Source organism: Sinocyclocheilus anshuiensis, unplaced genomic scaffold (genome assembly GCF_001515605.1).
Source record: "Sinocyclocheilus anshuiensis isolate Anshui unplaced genomic scaffold, SAMN03320099.WGS_v1.1 scaffold288, whole genome shotgun sequence".
NCBI lineage: Eukaryota > Metazoa > Chordata > Actinopteri > Cypriniformes > Cyprinidae > Sinocyclocheilus > Sinocyclocheilus anshuiensis.
The window spans coordinates 169,589-197,514 of NW_015558570.1; the positions used below are offsets into that span (position 1 = coordinate 169,589).

At 34.5% G+C, this 27,926-nt stretch overlaps 2 protein-coding genes across 4 annotated transcripts; one reads left to right on the plus strand and one right to left on the minus strand.

Annotated features, from left to right (window-relative positions):
- Positions 1–27,926, plus strand: LOC107679611 (voltage-dependent calcium channel subunit alpha-2/delta-4-like). Of its 2 annotated transcripts, XM_016475209.1 has the most exons (39): positions 1–744; positions 2,937–3,018; positions 3,174–3,290; positions 3,429–3,488; positions 3,669–3,831; positions 4,207–4,338; positions 4,474–4,534; positions 6,391–6,541; positions 6,640–6,714; positions 9,260–9,349; positions 9,437–9,550; positions 9,780–9,858; positions 10,445–10,578; positions 10,796–10,813; positions 11,300–11,458; positions 12,089–12,163; positions 12,293–12,379; positions 12,481–12,552; positions 12,919–12,980; positions 13,132–13,199; positions 14,123–14,168; positions 14,307–14,404; positions 14,659–14,752; positions 14,884–14,976; positions 15,186–15,316; positions 15,411–15,479; positions 20,714–20,775; positions 21,584–21,598; positions 21,841–21,885; positions 22,040–22,102; positions 24,318–24,388; positions 24,542–24,617; positions 24,720–24,772; positions 24,882–24,937; positions 25,200–25,220; positions 25,611–25,728; positions 25,819–25,934; positions 26,026–26,108; positions 27,074–27,926. In XM_016475209.1, exons 1-39 carry the CDS (start codon positions 524–526, stop codon positions 27,164–27,166), a joined length of 3,423 nt encoding a protein of 1,140 aa, XP_016330695.1. In that variant the 5' UTR covers positions 1–523; the 3' UTR covers positions 27,167–27,926. The 2 variants fall into 2 exon arrangements, with proteins under 2 accessions (XP_016330695.1, XP_016330697.1); XM_016475211.1 differs by lacking the exon at positions 10,796–10,813.
- On the minus strand, positions 15,893–20,006 carry LOC107679612 (leucine-rich repeat and transmembrane domain-containing protein 2-like). Of its 2 annotated transcripts, XM_016475213.1 has the most exons (4): positions 19,778–20,006; positions 18,658–18,816; positions 17,836–18,582; positions 15,893–16,820 (listed from the first exon to the last, which is right to left on the minus strand). In XM_016475213.1, the coding sequence occupies exons 2-4, from the start codon at positions 18,680–18,682 to the stop codon at positions 16,342–16,344; spliced, it is 1,251 nt and encodes a 416-aa protein (XP_016330699.1). In that variant the 5' UTR covers positions 18,683–18,816; positions 19,778–20,006; the 3' UTR covers positions 15,893–16,341. The 2 variants fall into 2 exon arrangements, with proteins under 2 accessions (XP_016330699.1, XP_016330698.1); XM_016475212.1 differs by having other exon boundaries at positions 17,836–18,816.

The following is a 27,926-nucleotide window of genomic DNA, read 5'->3' on the forward strand; positions in this document are numbered from 1 at the left end:
GTGTGGAGAGATTGTAATCCAAGTGGATTACACTGTAAATTGGGTGATGGAGGATTGGATGCTCTGGAAGTGAATCTCAACTGCGGCAGAGTGCTTGCTTTACAGATTTAGAGACAACAGATTTGCTTGATTTATATATCATAACTTGTATTATTTCATGTGGAATACCATGGAACCCATGGAACCTTGGAGAACATCTTTCAGGTGTGATGTTTTGCAGATGATGTGATGGAGGGCATATTAAAATACTGATATCATGTTTACCTGAGTTTAACACAAAGAAAGAAGGACCTAATGACAACATTAAGTGGATAACTTGGATTATCATCCTGAATATGAGAAGCATTGATTACTCCATGCAGCTCAGTGGGAGTTTGAGAAGTTTCTGGAAGATCTGAGCATGATTAGGAGTTCACTGACGTGGATCACCAAGCCCTCCAAGAACTTTTGGATGTGCAAGTTCAGCTGATGAGGAGCTCAAAAGGGTCATAAGAGACGTTTGAAACCATTTAGGCCAAAATGAATGGAAGTGAGTGGAATGGACGTTGGGTTTTATTCGTCCTACTGGAGTAGTGGATTCTCAGGACCTTCTTCTCATGACTTCACCATACAGATGTGGCCCTTGAGAACAGAAGTCAGCATAATGTGTCACATAAGAGGGTCTTCTTGGGTCACATTCTTTATGGTCTACACAGGCTGGCTGTGTATCTTTACACATGCTCAAATGAAGATTCCACCTGAAACGTAAGAGTCACCTTCATTTAAGTTGTTTAGCACCTTCATTTTCAGGTATCACTGGTTTGATATTCTGTTCAACACCATAGACATCAAGTCAAAAACTGCCTTTGTTTGATGTCCTTTTGGGTGAAAGTTACTGTTGATGTTTTTTCCCTATGTGATACTGTTCTGTTTTATTCAGCCAATGGTTTACTAGATGCTTGTAAGACCAGACAGACTATTTCAGGGTCTACTTTGCTCTGTGGCGTCTTCAGTTCCGTGCACATTAGAATTTCAAATAAGACAGGATGAGAAATTGCTCTGAGAGTTGTGTGAACATTTTTAGTAATTCCCTGATTCCCTGAGTTTGTTGAGGTGTAAAATTCAGTTCTCACGAGGCTTGGAAGTCATTCAGTGCAATAGCAGATGGCAGACACTTCTCGATGTAAGCAGCAGTGAAAATATAAGGTGGACACGGAAAGATCATTTGGTGATAATTCTCTCATAAATTACTAATACAGAAAATTATTATGCAACCATAAATATATACAAAATAATTAAATAAATGATGATAAAATATATTTTAAAAAATCGAATGCTTTTTTAAAGGGATAGATCACCCAAAAACTTTTCACTGACTTCCATTGAATGGACAAAAAACTCCAAAGACATTTCTCAAAATATCTTTTATGTTCCACAGAAGATGATAGTCATACGTTTGGAACAACATGAATAAATGCTGACAGAATTCCTTTAATGTTGTCACAATTCTGACTGGCCCTACAAAAACAAACCAACTAAAACCATGTCAGATTTGTGCCTCTTCTTTGGTTATTTTTCCAGACATTGTCAACTAGTAGGTTAATGTTCTGTCTTGAAGTGGTGCTGTTCGAGCAGATGCCATTAATAATGCCTTCTGGATACCAGCCAGAGACACAAGCTAGTTCACAGATGGTCATACAGGCCAGGTCCTGTGCACACAGGAATATCACAGACTTTGAGCCTTTCCAAGAGTGCAACTAACATTCTCTTGCATCATAATTTGACTTTTATTATGGGTACTAGACCCTGCTCAGCATGTAAGACCAAGTATATTTCATAGCTATGCAAGCGCATCTGTGTTTTAGGGATTTATAGCTAAAAACAGTTTTATCTTGGCCTTAATCCCTATATTTATTTTTAGATTTTTAGATTTATATAACTACAACAATTCAAGGACATATTGTTCTCTTGCAGCACCAGTCCATTTTAAAAACTCACCAAGGCTGCATTTGATTAGAAATACAGTAAAAACAGTAATATTGTGAAATATTATTACAATTGCAAATAACTGTTTTAAATAGCATTTAAAATAGAAATATTTTAACACATTATAAATGTTTTTACTGTAATTTTTGATCAATTTCATTTTTGATAAATTTAATTTAATTAAAAGTATTAATTTCTTTTCAAAAAATCATACTGATCCCAAATCTTTGAACTGTAGTGTATGTATAATATACAGCACTGTATTACATTACATATTTATTCTTAAATTTTACTTGCACAGGGAAAAATATCTGTTGACTTGTTCTTGACTTCCCAAGGATTTCCCTTGCTGTAATAGTATCAGCGTCCTCAACACTGCCAAACCTTTAACATAATTCCTCAGCCTCCCTGATGATCCCAGACTCCTTCAGGTCAACAGAGATTCTTCAACATAAGACTAATGACAGACTCAGTTCAGCGATAAGACAGACTGACCAAGAGCTCACCTCTTATTATGACAAAGTGCTGACAGGGCTCTTTATATGACTAACCACAATGCTTCTTTTGTTATTTTGTGCATTATACATAATGGATGACAGGGATGTTTCATTATTTACAGTATATTTGTGGTCTTTATATAATTTACAGTAACATACTGTATATACTTTTTATGATTGTATGTGTTTGGATTGGCTTTCCTTTGCCTGCATTCACTGTCAATGGTCAGAGATCAATAGATTACTTGGAATCCTATGAAGTGATTATGGGCCACCTGCGAACTAAGACAACTATCTATATTTAGGGGATAGGGACGGGGGTTTATTCAAAGTAAATGTAAACTTTTTTAAATAATTTATTATTACGTTTATCAGGATAATTTCAAACATTCAGATAAAATCTTTGCTGTGTACACTAATTTCAATAAAAAGTTACACAGTTGGTGCTGATTGCCTTTTTTTTAATAATTCTAGGGTTCAAAAATGGGCCATCACCCTTTCAGAGCAAATCAATGCAATTGCATCAAAATATTCAGGAGCTGCACTATTACAAAAGGTAAATATCAATGCAAATGTAAAGCTTCCTAGTCATTTTTAGTTATGATGACTTTATTGTTTTGGATATTCACTCAGGAAAACTGTTTACACATATTCCTAATAAAATTGTTCCAGAAAAGCAAAATGCTAAAACAGTTCTCTCTGTTCGTCCAGAAACTCAAAGATGTTGAGCCCATCATCAGAATAGAGGATGTGGATGGAGCACGATTAGTGCAGGACTTTGCAGATGAAATCGAAAGAATGCTTGGCAGCAAGATGAAGTCTGTGAAGGTTAGTGTAAAGTGCTCCTTTTTATATTGTCTAGATCAGTCCTTATTTATGGTTTAGAGTTACTGGTGTTATTTTATGAGGAGCTTTGGTTTTAACTTATAAAATGAATAAAAATAATGCTGTTCTCTTTGTCCTCAGAGGCTCGCTGACACAGCTGAGGACGCTGACCTGTATCATGAGTATAATGCATCTTTACAGGTAACAAAACTGGAATATGGTATTTAAACCTGTTTGTAAAAATTATGCAATAGATGTCATGTATTAAATTCAAATCATTTAAACAAATAGTTAATACAAATAATATTACATTACATATATTTGTCTAATACATTAAATGATGTAATGCATGGTCTTTTTTATACTATATCTTTCTGTCAGTTTGACTACTTTAATGCATTATTGGTGAATACTATGGATGAAGAGGGAAATTTCATTGAACTCGGAGGCGAATTTCCATTGGAGGAGAATGAACATTTCAACAAGCTTTCAGTGAACACTTTAATGAGCGACATCCTAGTTCCAACTAATGTCTACAACAAAGGTATGATAGCAATAATCAGCAGATCTCTGTGGGCTTGGATTCCGATTTAAACAGTGTTTAATCAATGCAAAAACACACTTTGTTATTTTGCTTCTTGATTAAATCAGATAAACTGTAGACTCAACAACTCAAATTACAGTCTTTATTAGTCAGTATAGCCTATATTATAAAACTTCACTTGATGTCGATTACTTCTGATTTGAGTGCTTAATAAATGAGGGTTGCATTTTCATGGGGTGAATTAAATTAAAATCTTAAAAATTATTAAAAAAAATGCACACCATGCACTTTCAAAAATGTACTTTTAATCCCCATTTTGTGCAAATGCATCATTTAAAATGTAAAAAAAATAATATCAGGCGTCTTTATTTGCAGATCCAGACATTCTTAATGGAGTGTACATGTCAGAAACATTGAATGATATCTTCATCAATAACTTCCAGAAGGATCCCACGCTCACTTGGCAATATTTTGGCAGCTCAGCTGGCTTCTTCAGACTCTATCCAGGTTTGTTCAATTCTGTTTCACGAACATTGTTTAGTATTGCTCAGTCCTCCAACTTGAAAGACTAAAACTGGACTGTAGAGTCTGCATTCTTGATGTAAATTTAGATATTTATTTTTGCTTGACTGTACTTTTCAGGAATTAAATGGACCCCTGATGCTAATGGCGTAGTTTCTTTTGACTGCAGAAACAGAAATTGGTGAGACAAAATAAAGTATTTGACCTAAAACCTAAATAGCATTTGTTATCCTGCGTGTCTAAGTGCTTGGCAATGTAGTGAGGTTGATTCATTCATATGAAATTAAATTTATGCCAGTTGACTTGGATTCAGCAAGGTCTTTTCCTGACCCAGTGTGCAGTGCAGGATTATCTGTGTGGATGCCACCCAAATGTCTGCTTGTGGCTATGGTAGCACAGCCAGTTAGGCCCTGATCCCACCGAAAGACTTTAATCTCATTCTTAAGTGGTTAGCAGCTCAACGGCCAGGTTAGTAGGACTGACATAGGCTCCATATGTGACTGTTTATACAGAAGCAAGTGATTGCAATGAATCGGAATAAAAACACTGTCATTTTGAAACAAGACAGGATTAGATTTCCATCACCGGTGTTACGTTTTTTACTTTGTAGACCATCTAGCCCTAAATAGGTCTGAGAAAATGATACCGTATTGTTTCAGCCTTTTTGCCATATTTAAATATACCATACAATTGGATATTTATGTGTTTGCACTGAAATGGCTTAAAATGGTGATTTTTTCAAACATGATTTCAACTAAGCCATTTTACCAGAGATGTTTAAAGTTTAATGTCAAACCAAAAAAAAAAAAGTTTTCATATGTAAAAAATGTACTGCTTTAAAAATGTTTTAGTTAAACATAAGATGTTTTTAATTGAACTTAAATTAAAATGTTTGATGTTGACTAAAAAAATAAAAATCTAGTTAAAAATAATAAAACTAATAAGAAATAGTTTTTTTTCACTAAATTAACACAAGATTAAAATTATATTTAATATATAATTAATTAAATCAATTATTTATTAATTATTTTTGTTTTTATAATTTTGTATTAATGATTATATATTTTATACAAAAATATTATTAAACAGCAATATTTACCAACATATATTTTTACTGAAATCTTATAGAGTGTGTGAAATGCCATACAAGACTCTATTAACTTTGTTTAGTGATTATTTACATTCTCTCACCAATGATTTAGAGTTTTGAATCAGTGAAATGGACACTTTGAACTGATTCACGGAACTGATTCAAATTTACCTACTCAAACGTGTTTTTCTTCCCACTGAATTTTAAATCATAGAACACTTCTGTATCTTAAAACTCTCATGCAATATTAATTGTAATAGTGAAATAGAAAAATCTAAAAGAATCACTTCATTCCACTATGTTGCTTCATTTAATATTGACAGGAAAATTATCACAAATATATTGTGAATGTTTGATATAATGCCCAGTCCTAGACCTAAATTGTGACCCTGGACCACAAAACCAGTCTTAAGTCGCTGGGGTATATTTGTAGCAATAGCCAAAAATACATTGTATGGCTCAAAATTATCGATTTTTTATTTTATGCCAAAAATCATTAGGATATTAAGGAAAGATCATGTTCCATGAAGATATTTTGTAAATTTCCTACCGTAAATATATCAAAACTTCATTTTTGATTAGTAATATGCATTGCTAAGAACTTCATTTGGACAACTTTAAAGGCGATTTTCTCAGTATTTTGATTTTTTTGCACCCTCAGATTCCAGATTTTCAAATAGTTGTATCTCGGCCAAATATTGTCCTATCCTAACAAACCATACATCAATGGAAAGCTTATTTATTCAGCTTTCAGATGATGCATACATCTCAATTTCGAGAAATTGACTCTTATGACTGGTTTTGTGGTCCAGGGTCACAGTTGGTTACTTTTATAATTTATAACTTATCAGTTAATGTTACTATAAAGCATGTAGCATTGCCCTCCATACCCTGATCTAGAAGTGTCCTGGGCCATCTTCTAAGAAAATCCTCTCTCTCTGTCACAGGTATATCCAGGCTGCCACCTCTCCTAAGGACATCGTCATTGTAGTTGATGTCAGCGGCAGTATGAAGGGTCTGAAAATGACCATTGCCAAACATACCATCAACACTATCCTGGACACGCTCGGGGAAAATGACTTTGTCAATGTTATTGCAGTAAGAGCACACTTACTGAACAGTGATGTTTTCCATTTAGCATCACTTTATCCTTTGTTCAGCATGGTAAAATATGTTTTTGCACGTCCTTTCCTTAGTACACTGATTATGTCCGCTACGTGGAGCCCTGTTTTAAGGGAACGTTGGTACAGGCAGACTTGGACAACCGCGAGGTAAGTCGATTATCCACTTCACTTGAGCCTGAGAAACTAAGCCAATGACTCCAATCAGCACTGCAGGATACCGCTATACCATTCCCTCATATGCACTCACATATGCCTCGTGCGTGAGTGCATGGCTTTTCTTTTCGTGTTTCATTTTTCATTTTTAAAATTTACATGAAGACTTATTTATTATCTTTTTTTATTTATGTTTGTGTTTTTTACATGTCTCTAAATGATTCAATTATTATTTAGGTCTGCAAATTTATTTTAAATTGCTTACTATTTTTATTCCATGTGACTTGATTTATTTAATTACATTTATTTATTTATTTAATTTATTATGTAGGTTTAGTGTGTATTTTTTCACCAAATATATTTGTAAAAATTATGACTGATTTCAAACAAATCTTCTGAACACTTCTTCCATCTGTCTATGGATGGAAAAACAGGTAGTCCCAAACTCACCCCATTAAAATAATAAAAAATTATAAAGTCAATAAATAAAATGTAAGAAAATATAACAAAATAAAAATAAAATATTAAAATATTATAACAAATTTAAAAATCATCAATAAATAAATAAATAAAAAATCATACACTTCTTGAGCCAATGTTGCAAAGTCGGGCTGGTTTTGATGGAACCACAGAGCCACGATTTTTTGACTTTTTTGAGGAAATCAACATGTGAATGTTATAGTTGGTTATAGTTGCTTACAGAGAAAATATACATAATGAAGGTGAGATCACGTGAAAAACAAGGAAGAAAGAAAAAATGTGCGTGGGATCTTGGGCTATAGTGTCCAAGTAAAACAGCATCCCTTTAATGTTCAAAACATGTTTAATTTAACTTCACTTCAACGCTAACGTAACAACATATATACATATATATATATATATATATATATATATAGAATATAAATAAAATAAAAACATCATAACAAATTTAAAAATGCAATAAAGATCATCTAAAAAAAATCACACGCTTCTCCTAAGTAAATGTTTGCTAGACTGTAGCTGTGACACTAGGCAGGGACATTAGGCCCATCCACATTCTGCTGTTGCTTTTAGTCATGTGATAGACTAGCGGCTGGGTGATTTGATCTAATGTGCAGCTTTTTTGCTTGTTATATATCAGAGAGCAAGTAGGGACATACTCTAATCTCTGGAATTACAGTCAGATACAGAATTATAGAGCCATCGGATAGTGAAATGACTGAAGGCAGCACGTTTCATCTTTCAGATCACTCTCATAATACTGTTTAGTTAGTTAAATAAAATTTCAGACAGTTTTTTACATGTAATAGGAGTAGGCCACTTATTTACATGATTTATAACGCCGTGAATTGATTCAAATTGTAATTTGAATTGAATTAATTACATGATAAGCTGATTAATTAATCACATTAATCACAATTATTCACATACATCAATGTTTGCTGAGAAAAGACCCCAAATGAAGATATCGTTTTTACATAATCATTAAATACCACCTTTCTGCCCACATTGTTTATTTTATAATACAACTTTTACATAATACAAATAATACAACTACTATTGTACGTCTCTAAATGTCTACAAAATAAGGATGACGTAAAACGTATAGGACACTTGGACAGGTCTGCGCACTCACAGACTGGTACTTAATACAGGGTGATGGGTCAGCAGAGCTTGTAATGATATTCCAGGTCTAAGTCACTCAGCATCTGCTCACTGTGCTGACACAGATCCTCTAAGAAATACTCTGAAAGACAGCAGCACCATGACATCTCTGCCCCGCCTGCTCAGATGGTCAACTTGATCCAGAGCTTTGTCCCATTTTTGTTCAGCGTGTAATTGCACTTTAAAATAAAAGACACCAAAAAGCGTTACTTGAGAATGATGTCTCTAAGTCTGAACCCATGTATTGTCACTGCTCAGCTATTATCTGAGCTTATGTTTTAATGAGGGATTTCAAGCAGTAAAATTTGATAAATGTAATAAAATCAATAATAATAATTAAATAATAATATATTTTTATCTTTTCAATTTTTACTTTCAGTGCTGTTTTATTTATTATTTTGTTCTCTCTTTTTCTTCTCCTGTTTTATACTATTGATGCCAGTGTTATTATTTAAATACTATTGCAGTATTTATTAATATTTTGAAGTAGCTTTAATTTTTTATTTTTTTTTTAATCTAATATTTATTGTTCAGCTTCATTTCAACACTCTCAGAAAAAAAAGATACAAAAGATGTCACTGGGGCGGTACCTTTTCAAAAGGCACACCTTTGTACCAAAAGAGTCCATAATGGTACCTTAAAGGTACATATTAGTACCTAAAGTGTACATATTAGTACCTAAAATGTACAAAAGTGTACCTTTTGAAAAGGTACCACCCCAGTCACAGCTATTGTACCTTTTTTTCTGAGAGTGAATTAAAAAACAGCACTGGTCTAGGAAAAACTAATGACATATTAAAGAGACATTTTTTGGGATTTCCTTTGCTACGTGAAATCTGCAAAGTAAAAAACTTCATCTTTTTCATTGTTTTCCCCATCCCATCTCCCCTTTCAGCATTTCAAGCTGCTTGTTGAAGAACTCCATGTGAAGGGAGAGGCTAAAGTAAAAAAAGCCATGAAGGAGTCGTTCCGTATCCTCGCTGATGTCAGTATCATTCACACAAATATACAAAACTATACATACGGTGCCAAGCCTCTGCACGTCCTCCACGTTTCTCTTCCTGTCTCCTAGGCCAGAGCAAATGGTCAGGGCAGCCTATGTAACCAAGCAATTATGCTGATCACAGACGGAGCCATGGAAGATTTCCAATCAGTGTTTGAAGAGTTCAACTGGCCTGACAAGAAGGTAACACACAATCTGCTCGCTCTACAGGGAACGGAGGGTGCAACATATGACATACTATAAAATCTGCATACTGCTCTGATAAATTGTTGGAGAACCTTCTGGAAAAATGGCACTTTTTTCCTTCATAAACAGATTTTAAGACAATGAGACTTGATTGAACGTGAATGTATGGATATATTTCCTCAGGAACAATGATCAAAGTACAGTAACAAAAATGTAATGGTTTCAGGTACGGGTTTTCACTTACCTTATTGGCAGAGATATGACCTTCTCAGAAAACGTCAAATGGATTGCCTGCAACAATAAGGGTATGTAGTCAGACAATAATAAACATTTAATCATTTACTCTCCCTCATGTGCTTCCAAAGCCGTATTTTTTCTTGCTTCTGTAGAACAAAAGATTGAACCGTTCACCCTTCAGAAAAGGACACAAATGTACCATAAAAGTATTATTTTCCATATGACTTGCGCTGTATTTCAAGTCTTCTGAATCTTCTATTATAGTTCTTGTGATGAACAGAAATTTAAGTCGTTGAGTTGAACTCAAGAAATAGATTCACTGATTTGATTCCGTAATGAAACATTCAGGTTGGATCGTTAATGAATCATGCAGTTAATGAATGATTCATTAATGGAATCTTTAATGCACCATTGGTTCAGATTAATTCCTGATTCGTTCTCTAAGGTGAAGATTTTCAGTGAGTAATGGCTTAGCTATCTTAAGACTTTAGAAGACTTGAAATATAGTAAATAAAGTCATATGGACCATTTATATGATACTTTTATTGTGCTGTTGTGTCTTTTTGGAAGCTTGAAAGCTCCAGTTCATTGAGCTCTTCAGTTTGCTAACAGGAAAATATGCAGAAATCTTATACTCGTATTTGATATTTACAGGTTATTATACTCACATCTCTACACTGGCTGACGTACAGGAGAATGTCATGGAGTATCTTCATGTTCTGAGTCGACCAATGGTCATCAACCATGACCATGACATAATCTGGACCGAGGCGTATATGGACAGTGTGGTGAGTGTAGGATTATGCCATTCTGACTTTTCAGAAGAACTGAAATACAGAATTCACTGTCTCTATTTCATAAATTCCCACCACTAATTTTCAACTGTGCATGTCTCATTTCAATGTATTTTGATGTGATTTTGTTGTGCTGTTTACTCATATATCACTGTTTCTGTACTAATGTGATATTTTTCCATTCATTGCCATATTCTTCTCTATCACACAGCTTCCTAACACTAAGGCGGTAACTCTTAGAAACAGTAAAACACACACCACTGTACTGTAGCGTGTAAAAAAATAGAAGACTTTAGATATTTAGCCTGTGCTCAGAGTATAATGTAGTTGTTATCCTGGTCAGCATACCAGGACTTCTTGGTTTAGGACTCCCCCTACTGTTTATCATCATTTATCACATTTGTGCTGGACATGATGTGATGACCTGGAGCTTTCACTAATAAAATCAACATGAAATGTAGCTTTCAACCCATTTTACTGCCATAATTTGATGTATTTCTGAGTGAATTATGAAAAAAGGTAGAGGACAGATTTATTTTATTCATCTGGAATTGTTTTGATCATGAAAAGTGGGCATGATGAGACCAGGAACGTGCATTTGGAAAGTAAATAGGGTTCATTTTCTTTTCATGTTGATTTTAACTGTGTGCTTCAGTAGTCTGAATGTTTGGTCATCAAAGTGTAAGATGCAAAATTCCTCAAATCTCTCCCGTAGCTGTTCAAAAGCAAAGCTCACAGTCTTCTGCTCATGACGTCAGTGGCCATGCCAGTGTTCAGTAAGAAGAAAGAAACACTTTCTCATGGCATTCTGCTAGGAGTGGTGGGAACTGACGTCCCCCTGCTGGAGGTCATGAAACTTGCCCCGCGATATAAGGTACAAAAATAATACAATAATAGGGTTGCCAACTTCAGCTTGAAGCTTTCATCATTATTCATAATTTCTTTATATCAGAGACAAACTTTGTATTAATATAAATATGGAACATATCCATGTCATAGTTCATGCCAAAGTGTGTGTGTGTGTGTGTGTGTGTGTGTGCCAATAAAATATTTTAGAATTTTATCATAAATATATTTTTTATAAGTTTGCATTATTTTCATGACAAATAAATACATTTACATTCCAAATTTTGTAACTCATTATTCTCTCAAAATTTTTGTAACTCTCATTATTCTTGATTATGATTTTTAAAAAATACTCCAATATATATATTTTTAAATTAAACCGGCTTAAACGAAAGGCAGTACAACAAATGCTACTATGAACTATAAATATTTTACAATTTAAATATATTAAAATAGAATTTGATATATAATCAAACATCATTACACATCACTTTAGCTTCTTCCTTAGTCAATTATTTATAATACTAGAAAAATATGACTGTGCATAAATATTTCAATACAAAAATATTTCAAGACATTTTAATGAACATAGCTACAAATACTGTAAAAATATCAACAAAAATATGAAATGATGAATGCTAATGGTTTTATCTTTTAGCTTGGAGCACATGGTTATGCCTTCCTCATCACAAACAATGGATACATCCTGGCACATCCTGATTTAAGACCACTGGTGAGTCCATCTGAATTTTCTTACTGTCTCAATCACTCAAGCATCTGCTCCTCTTGATAGATTTGAAATATAATGGACTGATATCGATTTGTCATCCCTCTTGCTGGTTTTTCTCGATTTTTGTAACAGTACAGTGATGGGAAGAAGTTGAAACCCAAACCCAACTACAACAGTGTGGATCTGTCAGAGGCTGAGTGGGAGGACACTAAGGACAGTGTGAGTTGTCCACATACAGTACATACACTTACTTCCTGTAAGCATCCGCACTGTTTTACGGCTCAGAAAAATCATAATGATGTCTTGCCCTGTCTGTGCAGTTGAGAACAGCCATGGTGAAGGGAGAAACTGGCACTCTGAATTTAGATGTGAGAGCAGCTGTGGACAAAGGGGTGGGTGTTTGCATCAGCCATCTTTTATGTTATAACGTTAAATTACTTGAACTACTCCTTTTGGGTGAATTGAACAAGTCCTGAAAAGAATGTGTCCATTTAAGCACATCTCCCCTCATATTCTCATTACATGCAGTAAAAATTAAATGTTTCATTTTTGCCTAATTGCCCACATCACACTTATTATTATGTTTTTTCTTCAGTAAAATGTGACCTGGACATGTTCTTGATAGGTTTTGTGAGATTCATCCTTTTAATTCACATATGTAACCTAAAGTGATAACAAATTAAGTTTTATGTAATTGTTGTATTGGGCAACAACATATAATAAATCTTTGTGACTGTATTTTTTATTTTATTCCCTAGAAAAGGCCTGTGTTCCTCAAAAATGATTATTTCTACACAACCATCAATGAAACTCCATTTAGGTTTGATATGCTTCTCACATTCTCAAAATATTCCCTTCATACTTACATGTTGAATTAATTAAAAAATTTTATTGTAACATATTTTGCCCTTCAATACCTTCAGTTGACCTTCATATGATGTCTTTAATGCATATTTATGATGTGCTTTCAGCTTTGGGATGGTGCTTACAAGAGGTCATGGACAGTACGTGTTCTTTGGGAATGTTTCCGTGGAGGAGGGTGAGTTTACCGTATGATTAATAGCTCATGTGATAAACAGGTGGTGAAAATGATACAGTACCCTTCAAAAGTTTACAAGATGATTTTTTTAAAAAGGAAATTAATACTTTTATTCACCAAGGACATATTCAATTGTTCAAAAGAGACAGTAAAAACATTTATAATGTTTCACAAAAATTCTATTTTAAATAAATGCTGTTCTTTTGAAATTTCTATTCAACAAAGCATCCTGAAAAAATGTATCAAGGTTTTCACAAAAATATGCAGCACAATTGTTTTCAACATTAATAATAATAGTAATAATAATAATAATGTTTTTGGACCAGCAAATCAGCATATTAGAATGATTTATGAAGGATCATGTGACACTAAAGACTGGAGTAATGGAAACAGATATTTTAAGTTGTAATAATATTTCACAATTTTACTGCATTTTTGATCAAACAAATGCAGCCTTGGTGAGCGTAAGAACAAAAATCTTACTGACCCCATATATGAGTAGCAGCTGTAATTTATCTAAAAATTTATATAAATTTGATTTCATTTTCTATTATTATAAATATAGAAATATTGATATTTTTCACTCTTTGTTTAGATAACCATAGATCACAAATTCAGTCATTCATATTTTTATGGTGGATTTAAAATTTCTGTTTAAGACCAAAAGCCTGGGTCTGCGACAAGAGTAAAACAATAAAATCGATACATAATAGGCATTTGAAAAGTAGCCAAAATGAATGCTTTTACAGAGATTTTAAAACAGTTTCCTTCATATACCAAGAAGAAAAATGATTTAATAAACCTCAACCCCTGGGAAATAAAAGTGCCTGAAGTTGAAGGAACACCCATTAAGAAATTGCCAACACACACAGTGAAAAGAATATATTATTATCATAGAATGAGCTATTTTCTCCTTTCTTTAGGTCTTCATGACCTTCAGCAGCCAGACCTCACTATAGCAGATGAATGGTAAGTACTGTCGATTTGAGGTGAGAATATGAAAATCTTTCTTCTGAACACCGTCAGGACAACAGGTTCCTTAAAAATGTTCAAACTTAGTTCTACGGCTTGTTAAGTTGAACTATGGTCTTTGGTTTACCCACTCAGGACGTATTGTGAGACAGATATTGACCCACACCACCGTAAGCTCACTCAGCTCCAGGCTGTGGTCCGATACCTGACTGGGAAAGAGCCGGACTTGGAGTGTACGTTTTCCTCAACTGTATTTTACATTTTCTGTAGTATTTTCTATGCAGATGAAAAAAAAAAACTTTAAACAGGAAGTTATGCTCATCCCATGATTAATTTTTTTTTTTATTATACTGTGGCTAATTTGCTGAATGTTTTCAACTAACAATAAGAGTGTACTTTCAACTCTGTTTAACACATTTTATCAGACACTCAGTTATAACAATAACCATATGCTATTCTTAAAGTAAAGGTTTTATTTTTGCATCAGGTGACGAGATACTTCTTCAGGAAGTTCTTTTCGATGCAGTGGTAACAGCTCCACTGGAGGCCTACTGGACAGCGCTAACGTTAACCGCCCCAGGGTAACAGGCTTTATTTAATCTCTGGATGTTGTGCTTTTTTGTGTGCCTCTTCTTTATTTTGAAGAACATTTTGGGGAAAAAAAGGAGTCAGTATTTATAGTCATTCTTTCTTTGCTTTTATCTCTGTATAGCGTAGATGAAGGCATGGAGTCGGCTTTCCTGGGAACCCGCTCTGGGCTCATGCGTGTGATCAGATATGCAGGAAGTGAGAAACGTGTTGGAAAGTGAGTGAGCTATTTTAAAAAAACAAACAAATTTGTGTGTATATATAATGAATGTTAGTCACTGGACCACCTAAAATACATTTTTAGAGTGTTTTGAGATAAAGAAAAACCATTTGATACCATTGTTAGATTTAATTTCTCATTTGAAATATGAGAAAACTGAGAGATTTTGGTCTTTCCCCAAATTTCCTAATACTTTGACCTCACAGGAAGTTCTTGACCCCTGTGGACAAAGAGAACCTCTTCACAGTGGACCACTTTCCCATTTGGTATCGCCTGGCAGCTGAGAACAAACCTGGTCAATTCTTCTTCTATGTCCCTCATGATGATATAAACAAAGGTGCTTAAAAAGTCGTTGTTAAATGGATTTGTTGCAGTGTTACAGTTTACATGTGTTTTATCAGCTTCAGTATGCTCTGACCTCTGTCCAACAGGCAAGAACACTTTTGTGGCGGTAACATCTGTGACGGTTACTGAAGGGAAGAGAACAGCTGTTGCTGGAGGTAAGATATCTGTCTTCCATTGTCTGCTGAAATCTGATTTTACATTCAACATACCATTTTGTGATCATTCAGCACATTACTAATTATACAAAATGGAGTGGTGTCCAAAATTTTGAGACCATAATAGAATTTTTTTGGGCTGATATGAAATATTTAATTGTTTATGCTCATTTCCACTATTTTTACATGTTATAATACCTTTGTCACCATCTAATGCTCACAGTTAATCTTTTGTGATTTAATAAGCTAATATTTAATAACACTGTTAAATATAATCTTTTGCACATATGAAAATGAATATCCATATAATGTTTTGTTGCGTTTAAAATGATTGATTTTAGTTGTTAGTGTATTATTTTTCATTTATTTTGACCAAATAATATAGAATTTTAATAACATGAAAATAATAATGAACTTATTTATATTGACCAGAATATTGGTGCATCCTTAATGTAGACATACGTTACTTAAATACTGAACATACATATACATTTAAAATATTATTCTGTTTCTCAATTTTAGAAAAGTATACTGTTTAATATGCTAATTAACAACTGATTGATTGCAACTATAAGAAATCAAACACAGAGAGTTGGTTTGTTAGGAGAATTCATAGGAAAATATAGAAGTTTACATGAAATCATATTCAATATTTTCTTTTTATGTTCCTTAAATCTACTTAACAGCTAGTAGTTTATTATATTTGTCTTTTTGAGTCTTTTTGAACCAGTTTGCATGAGCTGTAATTGCTCCTGACCTACATTGGGTCATTTGCTCTCCCAACTCTCGCTCCCAAACATACATTTATAAATATATGTACATCAATGATAAACTGTAGCTTCCAGTAGGTTCCTCATGTGCTTTAAACACACACTTCTGGAGGAAATGCCATCCACCCTACACACTCTGTGGCTTCTGCTCCTTTTCCGATAGTTGGCATCAGATCCTCCTTTTCATCCTGCTCTGGTTCCTTAGCCACCATCAGCGGCTGTTGCTGCTGGCTGTTTCTCTCTGTCAGCTGCTGCTGTTCGTGAGCCATCAGAATTGCGTAGATGCAGCCGTAGGTGGCTGTTACCACCATCATCACACACACCACGCCACACACCACCCCAGCTACCACCACCGTGGCAGTCGCTCGACGCACACTCACAGACCGGTAGCGCTGGCGCATGCAGTCTCCGGCTGACCCGGCTGGTACCTGGTGGCCCTCAGCAGCTGATGGGCTCCTGGTTTCGAGATAGCGGGGGTAACAGTGTCTAAACATCTCCATAGGGATACTGCGAAGATCCTTACCATGCAAATTAGCAGGAAAGGAGCAGTTGGCAGAATCTACATTGCCACCTATGGAATGATAAAAGAGAAAGACAAAACTTTTATGGAAATTGAGAATTAATTTAAAATATTAAAATATAAATGAAAAATGAAAAACGTTAAATGTATTGGTATATGTTAAATATGTATGTCGAGTATTTTTAAATTTATAGATTAATAGATTTTATTAAATATATGAAAATTCTGACAAATACCAATAAGCCTATAAGTAATTTCTTGTTTTGGCCATTAACAGATTAGTCAGTAAAAAATGTGATAATATTTGGTCTAAAAAATAAAAAAAATAAAAAGTAATAATACATTTCTATAATATTCATTAATAATTTATTATTTTATGATTCATTTATATATACACAAACACACATATACACACACACACACATACATATATATATATACTGTATATATATATATTTACATATTATATTATATATTATTAATTTATGATGTATTTTATCTTAGTCAATGAACATTGATGGTTGGAGCAGCTTAAAAAACTACAAGTGAATTTAGACATCACAACATTATAATTATCACATCACAGCATTATAATTTACACTATGAAAAATGGGTATTCATTTTGAGATTTGCTAAAGATTGCAGTTAACAGTGTTATTGAATTATTGGTGTTTTTGTGAGCGGTAAATGATGGCAAAGGTAATCTAAATGTATAAATAGACTAAATGAGCTTGCAAGATTCGCCAACAACACACTTCTGTCTTGTGATGTATGGCGCATTTCTCCAATCATTTAGTCCGTTAAACTCTGTCCCTTTATTACAATCAACTGCAACTTGCATTCATGTCTGCCTCCTTTCAATCAATAACCGATGCATAGAACCACATCCCACCATACATTTTTTTAATAATTAATTTCACTCAGATTTACATCACAACGAGGAAAAGATCTGTCACTACTTCCGTTACATTGTGACTTTAAATCTCTGAAATCTCTCTAAATCGGCATATGATGTTGATATATTGTACATCACTAATTCCCAGCAGTGATAAATAACTTCTCTCACCTGTATATATAATCCATTCCAGCCAATGCTTGAGTGGAATTAAATTGCAGTTGCAATTCCATGGGTTTCCCTCGAGCAGAAGGTGCTGTAGAGCAGTTGCTGGCTCAAGTGAAGTCTGCTGCAGAGTTCTCAGCCTGTTACCCATAAGCGAGAGCCACACTAGGTTCTGGAGCCCATCCAATAGGTGTGTGGGCACAGAGCTGAGACTGTTCAAGGAAAGATCTAGACGCCTAATCTCAGTCAGGCCTTTAAACTGATCTGGATTCAGTTCCTTAAGCCTGTTGTCTCTTAGAGCCAGTTCTGTTAGGCTGCCGAGGTCAGAGAACAAGTTAACGGGGAGCCTCACAAGGAGGTTTTCAGAGAGATCCAGGACCTCCAGGTTGTTCAAGTGGGAGAAGCTTGAAGAGAAAACGCTGGAGAGAAGGTTTCTGGAGAGGTCTAGATGAAGCAGTCTGCTGAGATTGGAAAAACACCCAGCGTTGATGCTGGAGAGAAGGTTTCTGGAGAGGTCTAGATATAGCAGGCCACTAAAATTGGAAAAACTCCCAGGTTCCACAGTGGTGAAGTTGTTATTTGAGAGGTTGAGGTAGCTTGTGTCGAAAGGAAGCTGCTCCAGGATGGAGTCCAAGGATTCCAGTTGGTTAAGGTCACTGCAGTCTGTGTGGTTCACATTGCAGGAACAGCCTGATGGACAACTTGTAGATGTTCCACAAAGGCTCAGAAGAGTCATGAAGAGACCTGAGGATACTACAAGAAAATGGAGAGCGTTAGGAAACTGGAGTTGAGAAGGTTGAGGATGCCATAATAAGTTGAGGATCTTACTTATAATGTTCAACCTGGTCTGCATTGTCCACCAAACCCTGTTGTAACAGTTCCCGAGCAAACCTTTAGAGGGGCATCCACTGGTCTAGGCCAAAAGAATGGCTTCCTTCTCCATCATGATGAATGCACCAGGAAATTGGTTAAATTCACCTGGAATTGCTGAGATAATGGTAACAAACAAAGCAAACACTATTAGAAGAATGAATGAAGAATGACGACTCCTATGATCCATGTTCTGCTGGTGCAGATTTATGCTTGACATTACTATTAAGTTGAGTGTAATTAAAATGAATTATTAAATTAAATGAATGCCCTGTGAAGGCTGAACATATATTACATCACGAGGTCTAAAAAAAACAACGCAGACCTGAAATGGATTTGAGTCTTCAGAAGGCAAAGAAAGAGTGAAAGAGAGTACTTTGTATAAAAGCTGCCCAGAGGCCACTTGCTTGTTGTGAGAGAAAAAAGCCAAGTAAAAAACTAGAGGCATTGTGAGGTTACTTACAAAGTATATTTTCAGCTGCTCCACACTATACTCATATTTGTTTTTTAACATTTTATTTCATTTAAATTATTAGGTTAAAAAGATAATTTGCTATGCATGTACGTGTGTGTATAAAATATATTTAATATAAACACAAACATACCACCATTGCTCTTTCTCCTTTTTTCCTGTCACATTTGTTGCATTAAACTCTCAAGGATTAAACTGTCCACACCATTAGATAATAAATCAGAGCTGAGAACAACATCCGCTTTATCAGTGAAAAGAGGATCAAATTTTGCATGCTGGAATGTGCATTTCTCGTAATACATCAAATTGAATTTAATCTGTAAAAAAACAAAAACAAAAAAACCCAGATATTTTTATATCTGGTTAAACAGGTTTGTTCTATAGATCTAGAATATAAATAAAACCTAAAGAAAATGTATCAAAAGCAAAAAGATTTAAGAATTAAATGGTATGAACTTATCTTATACTAAAAACTGTTGTAAAGAAATCAATTATTCTGTCTAACGAAGTCCTAAATATTGAATGAGCACAAACAACAACCATTGCTTATTTAACCTAATCAGTGAGATATGATTGCACTAAAAGCAAATCAGACCTGAAACATACCTTCCAGTAGTCCTCATCTATGGTTCCTCATGATTACTCCTCTCAAGCTCTCAAGACAGACTGAGCGAAACAACAGAGAATGAAAGAAACAAGAGGATCTGGCAGTTTTTCACAGCTTGAAAAGTCCAGAGTGTGTATGAGCGAGGGTCACATCAGTAAGCGGGACTAACATTAGAACAGTCTGTGCCTGCCTGCACGGCCAGAGAGAGAGATGGATGGACTGAGGAGGGGGCAGAGGAGATAAAGCATCAGCTGATACAGCTTAGAAAATGGTAGCTTCTTCAGTTTTTTTCATGACTCTTTGCTACAGCTTATGATTTTGAACATATGAGGATTAATCGTGTGATATACAGCGTCAACAGATGTCATCAAGCAAAACATTAATACAGGGTTCTTTTGCTCATGGAAAACCTGGAAATATCAGGGAATTTAAAATGAAGATTTCCAGAGCTTGAAAAATCTTGGAACTTTATAATAATAATAATTATTATTATTTTTAATAAATTATGTAAATTGTTAACAAAATATTTATTTGTCTGGTTATGATCAGATCTAAAATATTGAATTGACTCGAAATATTAATGCAGTAAAATTATATTTAAAAATGATCCAGTAATCACAAACAACTGAAAAATAATAGATTCATAAAATCATAAAATATTTATGGAAGTTGTTATCAAAATATTAATTTGTCTTGTTATGATCTGCTCTAAAATATTGAATTGACTGGAAATTGTCGATAAAAGTATTTTAAAGATCCTGGCAATTCATATAATTTTTTTTTTACAAATATTGTTTTTTATTCAATATATATATATATATATATTTGTAATCCTCAGCACAAAAATATTTAATTGACTAGAAATTTGAATGCAACCTCTATAAAATGATCTTAAAAGTTTTCTGATTTTATTAATTTTTTTCTTCCATGTGCAGCTATTGGAATGCAGGCATCCATGGACCTGCTGGAGAGAGTGTTCATGTCTATTGCCAAACAAGTGAGTTTGACCTCAAAAATATTCATATTAGATATTTGTATTATTAGTATTATTTCTTGTACATATGTTAAATATTTTATATATATAATTAGTGAACAAATACTAAATTATACATGTTAAAATATTAATATTATAAATGAGTACAGGTGTGAATCTGTCACCGTAAGAATTTTTTTTTTTTGTAGAAAAACAGATAATGTACTGCAAGAAAATTTGTACATTTTCTGTTAAATTACGGACATTGTCTTCAACCCAAAACCAATTCACAATGCTATTGTGTTCAAAATACGCAAACACCTGTAAAAAAAATCTATACGGAAAATTCATTCATATTAACACAGCACACTGAGCCGTATTTTTACAGACTTTTCTTGAGTGTGTGTAGTGTAGAGGCAGACTGCGAATGACAACAATCTAGTAATATTAAGTGTTGCGGTCCTGAAGGTCTTCGATTAATGGTGTGTGTCTGTTCCTGTCCGCCTCACACTGACGAATGAGCAAATAGTATTTGTCACTGGAGATTTCTAAGCGTATACATGTACATGCTCACGTCTGCAGGCCTCCAAGCAATTTATCAAGATGCTTGCTACTTACCAAACACTTTTTATTCAATGCAATTTGCCACATGACTTATGGTCCCTTCTGGGGTTTAAACCTAGGACCTTTCAATCACCACCCCTGTTTCACACAAGGGCTCTTTTCTTGTTGTTTTTGCAATCTAGTGCAACACACAAACAACTATCTAAAACATTTAACCTTTTCCTTTTCCTCATTTTCTTCTTCTTCTTCCTGTATTTCCTCCTGTCAGCCAAACAACACAGATGTAAGTAATGCATTTTTATTTCTAAATAAAACCCCCCACAAATTTAAACATGCACCAAATTCTGGAAACAGAGTTGCAAAAGACTCTTTTTAGGTCCCATTCATAGAAAGTGCCGTAATGTAATCTCTATACATTTAATTTAGTAATTTCACCACTGTAGTGTTTACTAAATATAATGCATTTGATAAAATGTTCTTGTCCATTTACTAAAGCCTTTGCGGTTGTCTTCTTACTCTTTGCAGTGCAGTGATGTGGACGGTATATGTCCTCTCAGCTGTGAGAGCATCGTGAGTGAAGCTAATTGACTCTTCTTTGTGTTATCTTTATGTAATCTGTGAATCGTTGTTCTGAATCAGTTCATTTACACAAACCGATTCACTATAATGAATTTTGATCCAGTTCAACAAGGGAGATCAATTCTAATCCAACTGTTTTTCACAGGATGTGAACTGTTATCTTGTTGACAATAATGGCTTCATAATGGTCTCAAAGGAAAAAGGAGATGTGAGTACTTCGTACACTTCGTTGAACACACATTGACCTTTTGTGACAACATGCCCCAACAGCATTTTGTCACAGAAGAGAAGCATAAAATGAAAGATGGTGACCTGTGTTAGGTGACGGTTTTAGCTGCACGTTTCCTTGCCCAGGAGGTTTGATGTGAAGGGCAGGTGACGAGATAGGCGGATACTCTCCCGTGAGGACTCGATAATGTACCACAAGTTTGTCCTTGGAGCAAATAGATAGAGTCTCAAATAAGACAGTGATTGAGAGAATGGACTTGGTAAAATTGGATTAGCTTGGATAGGTCAGCACATCTTTTTTTAATTTTAGCGTTTGGGCTTTTATAGGATAGTAGAGTGCATACAGAAAATAGGAGTGTCGTAATAGAGAATGCCGCGCTTTATGCAAATGAATATGATGCTTGCATACAATCATTATTTTTTAGCTGTTGGATTTTGTGTGACAAAAATATCCTTTAAATTGACAGTATTCGCCCCATTAACCAACAGAAAGCTGCTTGATTTAAAAGTGAATTCTGTGCTTAGTACTGTACATTGATACATTGATTCCGCAAAACTTAGTTTAAGTTTACTTGTGAATTTGCATCATTTTCCCAGAAGCAAGTTGTAACATTATGTTTATGTTTGAAACATTGGATTTGATTAGTCTCATATGATGTGTCTGAGTTAAAGGAATAGCTTGCCTAAAAATGAAAATTTGCTGAAAATTTACTTTAGGCCATCCAGTATGTAAAGGAGTTTGTTTCTTCATGGGAACAGATTTGGAGAAATTTAGCATTACATCACTTGCTCACCAGTGGATCCTCTGCAGTGAACGGGTGCCGTCAGAATGAGAGCCCAAACAGCTGATAAAAACATCACAATAATCCACAAGTAATCCACTCAACTCCAGTCCATCAGTTAACACCTTATGAAGTGAAAAGCTATATGTCTGTAATCATTTGTGTTTGTAAATCCATCAGGTTTTTAACGTCAAACCATTGTTTCCAACTGAAATATGAGAACTCTATCCATAATATTGGTTTCTCCAGTGAAAAGGTCATCTTGTCTGAATCAGGAGAAAAATATGCACAGATCAAGCACCATTTAAAAGTGAAAACAAAAACAAATATGTTGGTGGATTTTGATGTGAGAGACAACAGGGGATGGACTTTTTCACTGGAGGAAGCGTTATTATGGAATATGGACTCGTATTTTAGCCGGAGGCAGCGGTTTGAAGTTTAAAATGATGGATTTTTTTCTTACAAAGATGATGTGAGAGACAACAGGGGATGGACTTTTTCACTGGTGGAATTATGGATTATGGGCTTTATTTTGTATTTCAGCCAGAAGCAACATTTTGGTGTTAAAATGTTTTAATGATGGATTGGGTTGTTACAAATATGCAGCTTTTCGCTTCACAAGATGTCAGTTGATGGACTGGAGTTTTGTGTATTACTTGTGGATTATTGTGATGTTTTTATCAGCTGTTTGAACTCTAATTCTGACAGCACCCAATCACTGCAGAGGATCCATTGGTGAACAAGTGATGTAATGCTAAATTTCTCCAAATCTGTTCCCATGCATGAAGAAACAAACTCAGGGACATTTTGGATGGACTGAAGGTGAGTGAATTTCCAGCAAATGTTATTTTTGGGTGAACTATTCCTGTAATTCACTGTTGAGCTTTAGCTAGACTATGGTAGAATTATTTGAAACAAAATCATATAGGTTTTTCTTCTTCAAAAACAATGTTTAGTGCATTGTTAATACAAATTATGATATTTTAGTTAACAGTATGTTTTATTTAAATTGTTGTGATTATTATCTTCATCGTGTATGAAAATGTAAATGCTGTGTATTTTGTTGCATATCCATCTCTTTATGATGACAATGGTCTCATACCATAACCGCAGCTGTTTAGAGCAACACATGTACTGCAGCTATGTGAGCAGTAGCCAGGAGATTAATGTTTATGGAGTCTAATCCCAGATTGCCGTGGGGCAGACAGGGCAGATTCAGGCATCTGTTTGCACATCTGGATCACTGCACATCTGTCTGTCTATGAGTGCGTAGGTGTGTGTGTGTGTGTGTGTATGTGTTTATTAATCATGGGATTCAGAAATTATTTCATATTGTGTCATACTGTATAGCTAAACCTGAGTAATCCTTCACTGTATGCTTTATTCTCTGTGACTCTGTGTTGTTTCACACAGGTTGGTAAATTCTTCGGGGAAATAGATGGATCAGTCATGGCCCAGTTACTAAAATCTGGCTTGTTTAAAAGGTAACTGGACTCCATACTGTTTTTTTTATTTATTTAATAAATTAATAGAATAGAATAGAATAAATTTTATTCTTTGGTGAATTATTCCTTTAAAGTTTAGTGGTACTTTGAAAATTTGAACATGAAGTAATGCTACTGTATATTATTCTGCAGGGTGACTCTGTATGACTACCAGGCCATGTGTAAGAACGCCCATCATCACGCTAGTGGAGCTCGACCACTGCTCAGTGTACGAACACCTTAGCATCTATTAGAGAGAAATCTTTTTAATGCATAATGCAGTCTATATTGTGCTGACACTGTTGACAATCCACCTCTGTTCATCTCACAGCCTTTCTACGGTCTGCTGGCAATAATAAAATGGTTCTTCTCACATTTTGTGATGTAAGTACTGTTTGAGGTTGTGAAACCAGGGGGAACATGAACTATTTTATTCATTTAAAATGTAATTTGATTTGCCAGTAAAAATGTATCCTCATTTCGAAACTTACAGGTTGCTGTTGGAGTTCAACATCTGCGGACTTTGGCATAATGACTATGTAGTGGATGGTAAATTAAGAAGTTATGGAAGTAACAGTAAAACCGTTGAGACTGGACTCAACAAAACTACAGTGATCACAATATAATAAAAAGAGGCCTTGCAGCGTGTCATGATGTGACCAAGCATATAAACTTAATCTCCATAATATTTTTGTATCATTTAATGTGTCATCATATGTAGTGTCTGCCTCGCTTCATTTTCTTTCTTCATTCTCCATTTCCATTGTTGTTCATCATTTTGCTGTAATTGTTTCTCATTGACGTTGTTCAGCTAAAGCTGGGTTTCATGCGAGTGAGTATCCACATGCGTCCTTGAGCACATGTCCTTCATCTAGTTTGTGCCTTTCTTTAGCCAGGATCCAACTAGAGCCTGAGATGGTCATTTGTAGCGAATGAAATGCCTTAGTCATCTGTAGTGCCTTTAGCATGGAAATAGGTTTTCTAGACAAAATATTAGTCTAGTCTGAAAGTTTAGGCGATCCTGATTTATTGTGAGAATGGGAAAGTAAGCATTTCAAATAGTTACATCCGATACATAGTGCTCATTATTCATCAGAGATTATTAAACAGTTGTGCTAATACACTGTATTGGTAACTGCTTTACTTAAAAAATCTGTGGTCTACAGACAGACTTTTTGAAGCCCTTATCCATCGGTTATAATGAAAATCTTGTTTTCTCCAGCTCACAGACAGAAGAAAGTGGAACTAATGCAGCCTTGTAACACAGAATATCCTGGCTTCATGTATGACACGTCCATCAGAGAGACCAACAGCATCATCAAATGTGGCCGTTGTCAGAAGTAAGTCCATCAGTCAGATTGTCCTCAGATTGGTGGGTTTGTGCCAGTAACAATTTGTCAGTTACTCTCTCTTTCTCTGTCATGTTTCAGGATGTTTGTCCTACAGCAGGTTCCTAACAGTAACCTGGTCATGCTGGTGGTCCAGGCCGACTGCGACTGCTCCCGACAGTACGCTCCCATTACACTCGCGCCCAGAGAGGTCAAATATATCCTTCCATGATGATGAGTTTCTTGTCTTTGAAATGTGGTTTTAGTTCAACTTTGTGGGAAACTGAGGTCTTCTTAACTCCTTTGAACATAATGCCACGGTTAAGTGCAACAGCATGAAATCTCAGAAGATTCGCAGACGACCAGAGTCATGTCACGCATACCATCCTCATGTAAGCCACCACATTCATACAGTGCATGAACGACTCAGAATATATATATATATACAGTATATGCACACACACACACATACACGCACACACACAGTTGTGTTCAAAATTTTACATACACTTTGCAGTATCTGCAAAATGTTAATAATTTTACCAAAATAAGAAGGATTGTACAAAATGCATGTTATTTTTTATTTAGTTCTGACCTGAATAGGATATTTCACATAAAAGATGTTTACATATAGTCCACAAGAGAAAATAATAGTTAGATAATAGTTAGAAAATAACAGCTGTTATCCAGGTAACAACATAGAATCAAGCATATGTAAACGTTTGAACGGGGTCATTTTTATAAGTTCAAATATTATGTTACGTGTTTTATGTGAAATATCTTATTCAGGTCAGTACTAAATAAAAATAACATGCATTTTGTATGATCCCTCTTATTTTGGTCAAATTAACGTTTTGCAGATACTGCAAAGTGTATGTAAAATTTTGACCAGAAATATATTGAAATATATATATATATATATATATATATATATATATATATATATATATAGCACGTCCTGGAAAAAAAATATCTGATCGTAGCTTTTATTAAAAGTGCATTTTGGTATTTTTGATATTATGTGATGGAAATTACATGATTTTTCACTTTTTTTGGATAAAAACTTGGATAATCTTCAACCTGTTAACATAATACATTAACTAGCACTCAGTTAATTTTGAGATTAATTACAAATATAATGTGCAAATAAAAAGTAATATGTATATAATATATAGAATATATAATTACAATGAAAATTTGAAGTAGAAAATCTGCCTGATAAAAATGCTCATTTTAGATTAAAATTTCAGATGGCACTTAGAAGCTTTTGCATCTGAATTCTTAATATATTCTAATTAAATTAAATGACTAAATACTATGTACAAATGACTGTTTTGTTGTATATTTGTTCTTACAGGAAAATGCCAAGGATTGTGGTGGAGCATGTGGGATAGCAGTATCTCTCACACTCTACTTCATATGTTTGGCCACTTCATTGGCTCTCCGCTGATTAATAATATGTCCTTTTGCCATGACTGCTGTCTGACAGTGGGCCCAAGGACCACAAAACAGGACACTTGTGGTCAACTGTGGATTATTAGCATCAGGAATTCAACCAAAAACAGGTTTATACTACATGGTTTAAAGGGATAGTTGCTCAAATGTGAAAGTCCTATACCGATTTGGAATGACATAAGGGTGAGTACATGACAGAATTATTTTTTTTTGGTGAACTCTCCCTTTAATTTGCATCATACATTGTAATTCTGCCCCCTACCGGATTTAATATGGCACTGCACAGGTGATATTTTTCTCAGTGGGAGCTACAGTGAGAGATATAATCTTAGATTGTCTCGTGTGTGACTTGATGTTATACATCAGATTTGCTATTATCTTAATTTTTATATATGTTTAGGATTATGATGAATGTTTTAAAGCAAATAAAGGGCAGTGGCAGCTAAACTGCTCTTTATTTTCATGATGATTACTAAATGTTTTTCATTGAGCCACATTTTCAGAAATTCTGTAATGAAAAACATTTCATGTTGTGTAAGATGGATACAGTTTAATATTTTTTTTTAAACTTATATGTGTTTTTAGTACCTGTATGCTTATTGATCCAAGACCAATAGTCTTTAAATATGGCTTGAGCTTGACAGTGTTTGAGAAATGTTTTACAGGAGTACAGAAAATAGTGAATGATGATGAATTTACTTGGTGTTTGTATGATTAAAAGTGCAGAAAGTGTGAACTAATTTTTATTTGAACAT